Below are 12,011 nucleotides of genomic sequence, written 5' to 3'. Positions count from 1 at the left end.
ACTTGACATGTATATTAACCAACACCAGAGGTTGTGTCATAATGTATGTTCAACTTCCTAGGTCAAAGGTCAAGGTCAAAAACTTTGGTTTTAGTTGACAACCCCATGTCCTATGGTAAAGATCGCGTCCGCTCTATATCTTGAGAACCGTTATGATTTAAAAGTTTATACTTGATATGTATATAAACCAACACCAGAGGGTGTGTGATAATTTATGTACAACTTCCTAGGTCAAAGGTCAAGGTCAAAAACTTTGGTTTCATTTGACAACCCCATGTCCAATGATAAAGATACAAATTTTTTACCACACATTATTCACAGTGGGACCCACAGAGATGGCTCCCATCTCAATGATATCTAGTTGGTACAAGTAATGTTCCATACGAATCTTGTGATTGTCCCAAAGATTCTAGCCCTCTTATGTAAGTTTCCATTTGATCGTAAAATTGTCTCAAGCTGACAAGGTGATTTCTTGATGATGGAATTTCTAAAAGTGCTTGCATGTACTTTTGTGTGTTTATGCGAATCAAATAAATGGCATCTGCGTAGTTTGCCTTAGTAAGTGCAAAGCCTGCTATGGTTCGTAATGCTTCATTCTGTAATTGTGCTTTGAGGTAATTAAATTTCTGGACATCTGTCAATGAAGGGTTTAAATGTATGGCACATTCATACAAATCCCAGAGATTTGCCACTCTAATATGTTCCCTGTGAATATCAGAAGTGTGAGTTTGGGTAAGTAGTGATTCTGACTGCTAGCGGATGTATGTGAATTTACATGCGTACTAACTGTGGTACTAGCTTGAGTGAATGGATTTTCGAATGACTTCGTGCATGTATTTCCTGTGAGGTTTTTTGTGACGAACAGTTGATGTTCAATGTTTAATATTTGCGATGATGTTTCACTCTGACATGTCTGTGATGTGGTTTTAGCATTTTGAATAAAGTTGCGTATGTGTCTGATTTTTGTTTCTAAAGTTACACAGTACTCATCTGAATCTATGATTTCATTCTCTATATCTTCCGTTTCCGTTAGGTTGAGTATCTGTTCATTCAAGTTGTTCAGTAGTTTTTGTTTCTGTATAAGATTGTCAAATGTTGCGGATAATTCTTCTGGATCAAAATCTGTTTTCTCCTTCGCATCTTCTATCTTTCGTTATAGTTTGGTGACAGCGCTTCTGTTCCCGGATCTTATCGATTTGGGCTTGTTTAAATCCATTGGTTACGGCACCATAAATGTAGAGGTTAAAATGTGGCAGTTTATGCTAAGATATCTGTAAACATGTCTGTTCAGCCAAAACTTTTAATAACAACTCAATAAGCACCCATGTTGACATCACTGAAGTCGCCAACGTCGACAATGGTAAAGTATAAACTAAAGAACAACTTTATCCCGCTATAATCTCGACATTGATTAAATAAACAAGTTACATACCTTATATACTTGTACACTGTATGGAAAATCACATTAACAGGAGGAAATCCCTTGCAGTCAGAGCTGTGGAAATCTTGTTTACATCAGTAAATCTATATTACGGAACTTGACGTTTAAACTCTATAACATAGACGAAACTAATTTTTTTCAAACTAGTAAAATCATAGATTTTGCACCTCATAAATTTTGTACTCTGACTTTACATGCACTGAATTTTGCTGGTAAATTATAACACTTAAAATTATGTGTGCCTTCTGTTGTTTAGTTGAGGTTTACTGATTGTGTTTTTGTCTTCCAAGTTACAACAAGTAGTTATGATATTACCGGTATACAGTTACAGCTATTCAATTTTTAAAGTACTCATTTTTCTATCTATTTTCCTACAGTAACAGAAATACATAAGAATAAGAACATTGTACAAGTATGTAAACAGATATCATTATTTAAGTTTAATCAACGTATCATTTTCTGCTATTGATTATTTATTCAGGATTCCAATGCTGAGAGAGAGCAGACATCAGAATTGATGGCCGTATTAATTTGTCCCTCGTAAAAATTTATAAGTTTTATTTGTATTTCTTTGCTTTGGGACTATCTTTAAGCTCTTACTCTTTATTTATATATATATGGAGCTTGCTCACTGAGTGTTCTTCAATTATAAAACAATATTTAATCTTAACTATTTGTTTCAATTTAGATTGGCATTTCATTAACATGAACAAATGGATAGCTTATCAGATGTGATTTCCTGCTGTCGTGGATTGTTGTTAGATAAAGTAACAGAAAGAAAGGTTTGTATCTTTTTATACAACAACTATATTATGTTTGTCAAACATTCTTTTTTTAATTTACTGAACCCTTTATTGCGAACCAAATGAAACTTTTCCAGAGTCTTCTCCTATTGGTCAATCTATTTAAACTTTTGTCAGTTCTATTGTCCCATTGAATTAATACAATAGCTATTGTTCTCTGTGTAGTTTATTCACTGGGACCTTTAAATTTCTTCTAAGAGAAATCCATCACTCATTGATTAATTTACCAGAGTAAAAAACTTATCTTCTAAAAGATGAGAATACATGTTTTTACTCATAAAACTATATTTGCTGTTGTATTTTTTCAGTATAAATAATATTTTTTTCAATCTGTTCAATATAAACACTGATTAAATCATAAAAAGTTGTTTTCTTACAATTTTATTTTACCATTGTTCCTATTGAAATTTGCATTTTTTATTTTTTTTAGTTACAGAATACATTTAAGAAGGCCTTAATTTAAACATCATCATTTTCCAGTTTTTATTTGTCAAACACAAAAAAAAAAATTTCAATAGGACTCTGTGGTAAAGTTTCATTTGGTTAGCAATAAGTAATTTCAAAAGTGAGATATCCCAATTCCCTGGAAACTGATGGTTAAGTTGAGGTTTAAGGCACCACACCTCTTACTTGAATGATAGTTACATAAACAAGGATTCTTTTATGGAATAGACCAGAATACACTGACTGTACAGACATGCTGCACTTAACACATGCTGATTTTACACCAATCAATTAATTTTAATGCCATGAAACAAAATGCTGGGGGTAAATATTGTTTTCCACTGTAAGTCCCATGTAGGGTGAACACATGATTTATCCACTTAACTCCTCCTTCTGTTTTCAAGCTCTTATATTATTCAGGGTGTTAGTACATGTATACGAAAGGTGTGCATGTTATCAGGATTTCTATTTCCTTTAACTTCCTCACAAATGACCTGATGTTGAACTTTCATTTTGGGGGGAAATTATACATGCAGGGTACATGCATGGTTTGTCCAGCTAAATCCTCCTACAGTTTTCACCAACAGTTTTCATGCTAGAACCCTTACATTATGCAGGCTGTTAGTACTTATAAAACAGGTGTGCACAATGTGAAGATTTTGATTTTCTTCAAATTTTTCACAAATGACAGAATGTTGAACTTTGTCTGCTTTCTGTAAAATTATGCATTGGGCATAATGTTTGTCTAGCTCATACCTGCCAACTTTTCAATATCTCCATGGGGGATTTTCAGCGCAGGAGGACCTTATCCTCCTCTGATACTGTCATAAGTGTTTTTAATATAATACGCTATAGTTTGAATGAATATGTATGTGCTTATTAAATTACCCTTTTAAATCATTGTAATGCCTATTTAGAGATATTCAGTTTACATAATAAAGAATATAAAAATTCAGGTCAATACCTTTCATGGAGGAAATCCCTAATCAATCGTGAAACTGAAAGTTGGCCAGTTTGCTAGCTTACTCCAACAGTTTTCAAGCAAGAAACTTTATATTATGCAGTCTGTTATAACATATGCTATGGGTGTGCATATTGTCCCTATTTTTTTCTTTAAATCTCCGTAAGTGACAGGATGTTGAACTTTGTCACTTTTATGAACCTGTCATGTCTATGACAAAAAGTCCAATTGTTTACCTTTGTCATTACTCAGTGGTTTAAAATGCATTTATGATGACTTTTAATCTGATAAATAGAATTCATAACATCAGTCCCTCATTGACCATGAACAGTTGTTAACTGGATATTGTACTTAACATGCACATTTTTATATTATTTACATTCACATTTTTTTTAAAGAGCAGAAAACAGCCCAAGGTTACCAATGGGTCTTCAATGCAGCAAGAAAATCCTGCACCCCAAGGCAGGCTTCAGCTGGCCACTAAACAATAATGTATATGATTTCACCGAAATGGATGCCATACTAAACTCTGAAACATATGAATGAAAAAAAAACCACACAAAACTAACAAAGACTAGAGGTTCCTGACCTGGCACACATGAGTTTGTTAATTCATTAGAATTTGATAAGTATGAAAGGATCAACAACACCAATTAATTTCCTATATTCTGGATTAATTCATTACTATGGAAGGGGTATCAAATGCCTCGTACAGTCACAACCATTTCAAATTGTACTGCAACATCACTGTTTGTTAAATCCAATGTTTGCGGAAGTATATTCATTTATAGAGCAGGGGCATTAGCTTTATCTGCTTTTACTTGGTGTCATTATTTCAGAAAAGTGCAGAGAAATTTCGTCAGTTACTTTGTAAGAGTACTGTTATCAAAGCGTTGGATAGACATACAGACAGTAAGAATGCTGGAAGTTCTGATGAACAGTTAACTTGGGATTATGTTTTCAAAGTAAGTAAATCAATGAGATCTAAAGGAGGGGAATTTTTTAGTGTTTACATTATTGGGCAAGTTTAAGTTGTTTAGTTGTTAAGGTGGATAGGGGTCTTAATTAAAGTCCATAGAATTTTTTGATAATTTGTCAAAATGTAGTTTTAATCATGCTTTTTTCCAAAATATAATAAAAAGTATGGGTCACCGGACTTTTTTACACGCCACAGGTTGTGCAAAATTGTCAGATTTTGTATAGATTATGCATGGAAAATCCAATTTTGTGTGATAAAAAGAAAACTACACCATAGAATTTTAAGATAAAATGTGAGAAGATAGCTCTTATAACATGCTTTCAGATAAGAAAAAGAAAAAATGGGGTCACCAGACTTGTTTTCTTGCTACATATTAAATTAGGTAAATTCACAACACTTTCTATTAAAAAAATTACTTTATCTGAGTTATCTCCCCTTATGTGGCAAAGTTGAAAAAAAATGAATCAAACAAAAATAATGTGTTTTTTAGAAAAAACAGCCGTAATTTTCTATGTTAACATGGAAAATCTTACACATGAATTACATACTACTCTCAAAATTTGCACATTTCATTAAAGATCTAGACCAATTGTTATCTGCTACTTTAAAATTGAAGATGGAGGAAGACACCCCAGCTACCTTAATAATGACAACTGATGATCCATTATAATTGGTCAACCAAAATCAATCAAGTTGATGAACCAGGGTTATATCAAAGAACGTCTCGTCCTTTTTCTAAAAAATTCATCGGAAGATACCAAGACCTTGTTGATAAATATTCTGTATCAACTTCACAAATAATACATGATTGTCTAGAAATATAGATTCTAGGTACTGACGTTGTTTATCATCTTAATTACGTGTTATAGTGGTCGTTTTATTTGTCTTTGTATATTTTTAAACTTTACTGTTTAGTCCATTTTTGGTAAATATACTTTTGGCATGGCTCGGTATTTATACATCCCGTCATTGTGTTATTGTGCTATGGTCATCTTTTGTATTCTTGTCTTTCATTTTTGCTTATGTACTTTGTCTATAGAGTGTATATATGCCATTTTGTTTTTCTTTGTTGAAATAGTTATTTGTTTTTATAGTGATTAAGATTGTAACACAATGTTGACTGCTGTATCCCAATTTTTGTTGAGCCTGCGACTTTTGTTGAAGATAGCTCGACATAGGGATAGTGATCAGGTGGCGGCGGCGGTGGCTACGGCGGCGTTAGCTAACTTCTTAAAAGCTTTATATTTTAGAAGGTGGAAGACCTGGATGCTTCATACTTTGTATATGGATGCCTCATGTTACGAAGTTTCCGTCAGTCACATGTCCAATGTCCTTGATCTCATTTTCATGGTTCAGTGACTACTTGAAAAAAAAGTTAACATTTCTTGTAATGTGTGTTAAATTCTCTCTTTTTATAAGTTGTAGGATAACTATATTTGGTATGTGAGTACCTTGCAAGGTCCTCATGCCCGTCAGACAGTTTTCACTTGACCTCGACCTCATTTAATGGATCAGTGAACAAGGTTAAGTTTTGGTGGTCAAATCCGTATCTCAGATACTATAAGCAATAGGTCAAGTATATTCGGTGTATGGAAGGACTGTAAGATGTACATGTCCAACTGGCAGGTGTCATCTGACCTTGACCTCATTTTCATGGCTCAGTGGTTAAAGTTAAGTTTTTGTGTTTTGGTCTGTTTTTGTCGAGCCTGCAACTTTTGTCGCAGAAAGCTCGACATAGGGAGAGTGATCCTCCGGCGGCGTTAGCTAACTTCTTAAAAGCTTTATATTTTAGAAGATGGATGGTCTGGATGCTTCATACTTTGTATATGGATGCCTCATGTTACGAAGTTTCCATCAGTCACATGTCCAATGTCCTTGACCTCATTTTCATGGTTCAGTGACTACTTGAAAAAAAAGTTCAGATTTTTTGTAATGTTAAATTCTCTCTTATTATAAGTAATAGGATAACTATATTTGGTATGTGCGTACCTTGCAAGGTCCTCATGCCCGTCAGACAGTTTTCACTTGACTTCGACCTCATTTCATGGATCAGTGAACAAGGTTTAAGTTTTGGTGGTCAAGTCCATATCTCAGATACTATAAGCAATAGGTCTAGTATATTCGGTGTATGGAAGGACTGTAAGGTGTACATGTCCAACTGGCAAGTGTCATCTGACCTTGACCTCATTTTCATGGTTCAGTGGTTATAGTTAAGTTTTTGTGTTTTGGTCTGTTTTTCTTATACTGTATGCAATAGGTCTACTATATTTGGTGTATGGAATGATTGTAAGGTGTACATGTCTAGCTGGCAGGTGTCATCTGACCTTGACCTCAATTTCATGGTTCAGTGGTCAAAGTTAAGTTTTTGAGTTTTGGTCTTTTTTTCTAATACTATATGCAATAGTTCAACTATATTTGGTGTATGGAAATATTTTATGATCTATTTGTCAGTCACGCAGGTTTTTTTTTAGCTTGACCTCATTTTCAAGGTTCATTGCTCAGTGTTAAGTTTTTGTGTTTTGGTCTGTTTTTCTTAAACTTTAAGCAATAGGTCAACTATATTTGTTGTATGGAAGAATTGTTAGCTGTACATGCCTGCCTAGGATGGTTCATCTGACCTTGACCTCATTTTCATGGTTCATTGGTCAATGTTTAGTTTACTTGGTTAATGTTAAGTTTATGTGACAGTTGTAATAAAGCTTTATATTTAGGACTATCAACATAATATCAATGATTAGTAAAGAAGGCGAGACATTTCAGTGTGTGCACTCTTGTTCTTATACTGTATGCAATAGGTCTACTATATTTGGTGTATGGAATGATTGTAAGTTGTACATGTCTAGCTGGCAGGTTTCTTTTGACCTTGACCTCATTTTCATGGTTCAGTGGTCAAAGTTAAGATTTTGAGTTTTGGTCTTTTTTTCTAATACTTTATGCAATAGTTCAACTATATTTGGTGTTTGGAAATATTTTATGATCTATATGTCAGTCACGCAGGTTTTATTTGACCTTGACCTCATTTTCACAGTTCATTGCTCAGTGTTAAGTTTTTGTGTTTTGGTCTGTTTTTCTTAAACTATAAGCAATAGGTCAACTATATTTGTTGTATGGAAGAATTGTTAGCTGTACATGCCTGCCTGGCATGGTTCATCTGACCTTGACCTCATTTTCATGGTTCATTGGTCAATGTTTAGTTTTCTTGGTTAATGTTTAGTTTATGTGACAGTTGTAATAAAGCTTTATATTTAGGACTATCAAAGTAATATCAATGATTAGTAAAGAAGATGAGACATTTCAGCGTGTGCACTCTTGTTGACATTTACCTATAATGTCTGTTTGTTTTGCTCACACATTGTTGTCAATATAATGGATTTCTATGCGACTGTCATACAAGTGAGAGGTTTAGCTAGCTATAATACCAGGTTTAATCCACCATTTTCTACATAAGGAAATGCCTGTACCAAGTCAGGAATATGACAGTTGTTTTCCATTCGTTTGATGTGTTTGAGCTTTTGATTTTGCCATTTGATAAAGGACTTTCCGTTTTGAATTTTCCTAGGAGTTCGGTAATTTTGATATTTTACTTTCTACTAAATACATAATCTGTTTGTTTTAAAAGATGCAAAGAAAAACCATGTATGGTTGATTCATGTGATTTTTGTTTGCTTAACATCCAAGAAAATAATGGCATTATCAACATTTGATATGTAGGAATACATGATATGATATGTTCTGGATATACTTTGTTGTCTTAGTTATTTACTTTACATTTATAATAATCATGATACTGTCAAAGTACTTTTATTCATGGGTATATATTTTTATGGTTTGAGCAAAAGTTACATGTTCATAGATTCTAAAATTTACAGATTTTAGTTTTCTAATAATACTGGTTGATTGATACATATAGCTAAAGTATGAGCTTTAAGATTTATAAGATAACTCAGCATTAATTTTATGTTTGTAAAATGTATGTTAGCTTTAAAATATTACTACTGCTATTATATTTTATTGTTTTCCTAGATTTTTGGAAATTAAGAAAGTGAAGTGCATTTTGATATTCAATACTTATCAAAACCTATGGATTGAAAGTGTATTCTTTAAAATGTGTAAAATGTTTTATCCTATGAAGGAATCTGTTATTATTGTCTATTAGTAAGTATGTTCTGGCACTACAATTTTTCATCCATATGATATAAGAGAGGCAAAAGATACCAAAGGGACATTCAAACTCATACATTGAAAATAAACTGACAATGCCATTTCAAAAAAGAAAAAGGCCAAAAGACAAACAACAGTACACAAAATGCAGCATAGAAATTAAAGACTGAGCAACACAAACCCCAAAAAACTGGGGGTGATCTCAGGTGCTCCTGAAGGTTAAGTAGATCCTACTTAGATATGAATTGAGAAATATTTTGTCATCCCTGTGATTGATTTTGTGATTTCAGTCTGTTGCGAAGTATGTTCTGATAGAGACACAACATTTACAGCAAGGTAAAGAACAGCCTTCAGCTGCAACCTTAACCAGGAAGGAAAAAGCTAAAAAGGAAGTCAGTGATCTGGTGAAATTTGTCATCAGACAAGCTGATAAGCGTAAGCAAATTTAATACATATCAAACAAATGTATCTATAGTATGGGCATAACTGACAGACATAGTGCATGAAGTTAGGTCAAACTAGAATCTATCTTCTTTGATCAAAGGAAAAGTTAGAGGTAAGTTAAATCAATGATTATGTGTCTCTGTCAGATAATTCACACAACTTTATATGACTTAGTCTTCACGCTTAACCACAAGTCCTACGACATTGGCTTGTAAAATTGCTTTCTGACTTGTAAAATTCTTCTCTACAAGCCAACAGAATCCAACTAAAATTTTGAAAAATTGAGCTTTAGGCTTGTGGACTTAAAAGTTAACCGTGAAGGCTGAATTAATTGACTTGATTTTTTTTTATGTCAAACAGACTGAATTATATATATATCTAATTGAGAATTATGCATCGTATGCACTATTAGCAAATATATTATGGAAATAATGTGATTTTTATCTTTGACCTCATTGTACTTATTGAATGAGTTCTGTCATTCTAAAGGCACCAAAGGTATTTATTATGACTCCTATCCAGAGTTGATGGTAAACTGCAATCACATTGTCAATTCATCTTACAAATAATACAGCCTCTGTGTCAAGGACAGGTTTGATATTTTGCTTGGAACTCTGTGATGATCAGTTGTACACATCTACTTCAAAAGTGATTTTCAGATCCTTATGGTTGTAAATACTTTCAATTTTTCTTTATTATACCAACTGAGAATGGAATTATGAGCGAGGGTATTCATTGCATGACATCAAATGCAATTTCTTACTAGAACATTTTAATGAGTTTGTGAAATATTAGTAAATGTGTTAATATAATTATTGATTTTGAAATCATGAAAACTTAAAATTGTCAAAGATGTTAGAATATGAGTCCTTCTAATTTCAGGTGGACCTAGATTAAAATGTTCATCATTGTTGAACCACATAGATGAAATCTTACAAGATGAATACATGTGTCATGCATATGGCTTAGATTACAGTAATGTTTTGCTCAAAAATGTTCTTAGTGTTAGGAAATATTGGACAGAAATATCACCAACGACTTGGCATAGTAAGTTATGTGCTTCATGCTACCTTCTTGAATGCATGGCTTTTTAAAAGGAATCATTGAACAAATGAGTGTAGAATATTTTTTTTTGCACTAGTTCTCAGCCATCTATAGGATGAGGGATAGATTTACAAGACTTATAAAGTGATAATAACCACAGTACTTTAGAGAAACAATGCTTTTCATTCAGCCGTTACTGGCAGGTTTTCAGCTCATATCTTATATAAATCAAGATTGCCTCTAACATTAACTTTAGTAGTACTTTTTGATATTTTTAAAATTATTAGATAAGTCTTTGAATGATCACATATTGTTTTCTTTTTATTGACTAATGGTTATTTCCCGATAAACCCATATAATTTAGCTATTAAATATACCAGTAAGTATATGTATTTATTGTTGAATTGGAATTTACTTTTACTAAAAGAAACAACACTATTTTGTAAAAAAATGTGAGTTCAAGTGATTGTGTTGTCTGCACATTTTAAATATATGTTTAATGTGTTGAGGTTAAGGTCATTCTTCTATATAGAAAATAACCTTGAAACCATATGTTAATAATTTGTATTTCTGCATTTCAGACCTAATAGGTATATATGTGAAGATGTATACAAGTCAAGAGTATGGTATAGATAAAACACTGTTGTCAAGAGTTATCTCCACCTTAATCTCAGGTGCCACAGTTCAGTGTGATTTAAGACCAAAACGATTGTTGAACTTTTTCACTGAAGTTTTCAAAAATATCAGGTAAAATTTGGAGAGAAGGTGATTTTTTTCTAAATTCATTGTGTTACTGTCTCATTTCTCCTTTGATTCATATTCACTATATTAACGAGATATAGAGTTGATGAAAATAGACGACTTGGTTAATCAAGACAAATGCAATTTCTGCATTCAGCATGTAGAATTGCACACTTTGAAGTCTCTGATTCACTCTGGAAATAATTTTACAATTTATTTGAATTAAAGACAATACATTACAATATAAAATAAGATGATGTAGAATAATTGCCAATGAGACAACTCTCCACCAGAGACCGAATGACATGATGTTATCAACTATAGGTCACACTACAGCCTTCAACAATAAGCAAAACATGAACTTCCACGCAAGCTAAAAAAAGGCCCTGAAATAACAAAATGTAAAACAATTTAAACAAGAAAAGCCACGACCTGATTTATGTACAAAATGACAAATGACAAACAAATATGATATACAGCAACAAACAACAACCACATAATTACAGACTCCTGACTTGGGACAAGTCCATACAGATATATCTGAACAGTGCTGTTTTCAATAAGCCATTATTTATTAAATCCACAAATTAATAGAATGGATTGTGAGCTACAAATAAGTAAATTCTGGTAAGTACCTATTTACAACATCCTGGTCTTGTTTAGAAAAACATGTTTAATACACTATTATTGGATGATAGAATATCATTAACGAAAAAAATGATTTAAACAAATCTGTATTTTGGCAATTGGAGTAGTTCAGATATTTGTAAAATTTGGTAGAGGTAATTCAACTGGATATAATGCAAATCAAACAGGTTTTGATTTTTTTGGGAAAATATTAAGAGCAGATATTAACAGATAACTCCATTTTTCTTTTATTTCCTGAAAGTTTTTAACCTGATCAATCTCTTCCCCTCAATTCACTGAAGAAAGGCTTTCCCATTTTCGATTAATTTAAAACATTACTCCAAAGTATGGTTAGCTTATATTTTT

At 32.6% G+C, this 12,011-nt stretch overlaps 1 protein-coding gene across 1 annotated transcript in view; it reads left to right on the top strand.

Annotated features, from left to right (window-relative positions):
- Positions 1-2,151: 2,151 nt before the first annotated feature.
- LOC127725495 (serine-protein kinase ATM-like) overlaps positions 2,152-12,011 on the top strand; it is a 95,937-nt gene continuing 86,077 nt past the window's right edge. Inside the window, exons 1-5 of the mRNA XM_052232510.1 lie at positions 2,152-2,223; positions 4,489-4,614; positions 9,080-9,224; positions 10,116-10,280; positions 10,859-11,024. Coding sequence (XP_052088470.1) covers positions 2,155-2,223; positions 4,489-4,614; positions 9,080-9,224; positions 10,116-10,280; positions 10,859-11,024 — 671 coding nt within the window. The 5' untranslated portion in view covers positions 2,152-2,154. The remainder of the gene's footprint in view (positions 2,224-4,488; positions 4,615-9,079; positions 9,225-10,115; positions 10,281-10,858; positions 11,025-12,011) is intronic.

The sequence above is a fragment of the Mytilus californianus genome, unplaced genomic scaffold (genome assembly GCF_021869535.1).
Source record: "Mytilus californianus isolate M0D057914Y unplaced genomic scaffold, xbMytCali1.0.p SCAF_15, whole genome shotgun sequence".
Taxonomy (NCBI): domain Eukaryota; kingdom Metazoa; phylum Mollusca; class Bivalvia; order Mytilida; family Mytilidae; genus Mytilus; species Mytilus californianus.
The sequence above is the reverse complement of the archived record's forward strand: the minus strand, read 5'-3'. Positions and strand labels throughout refer to the sequence as shown.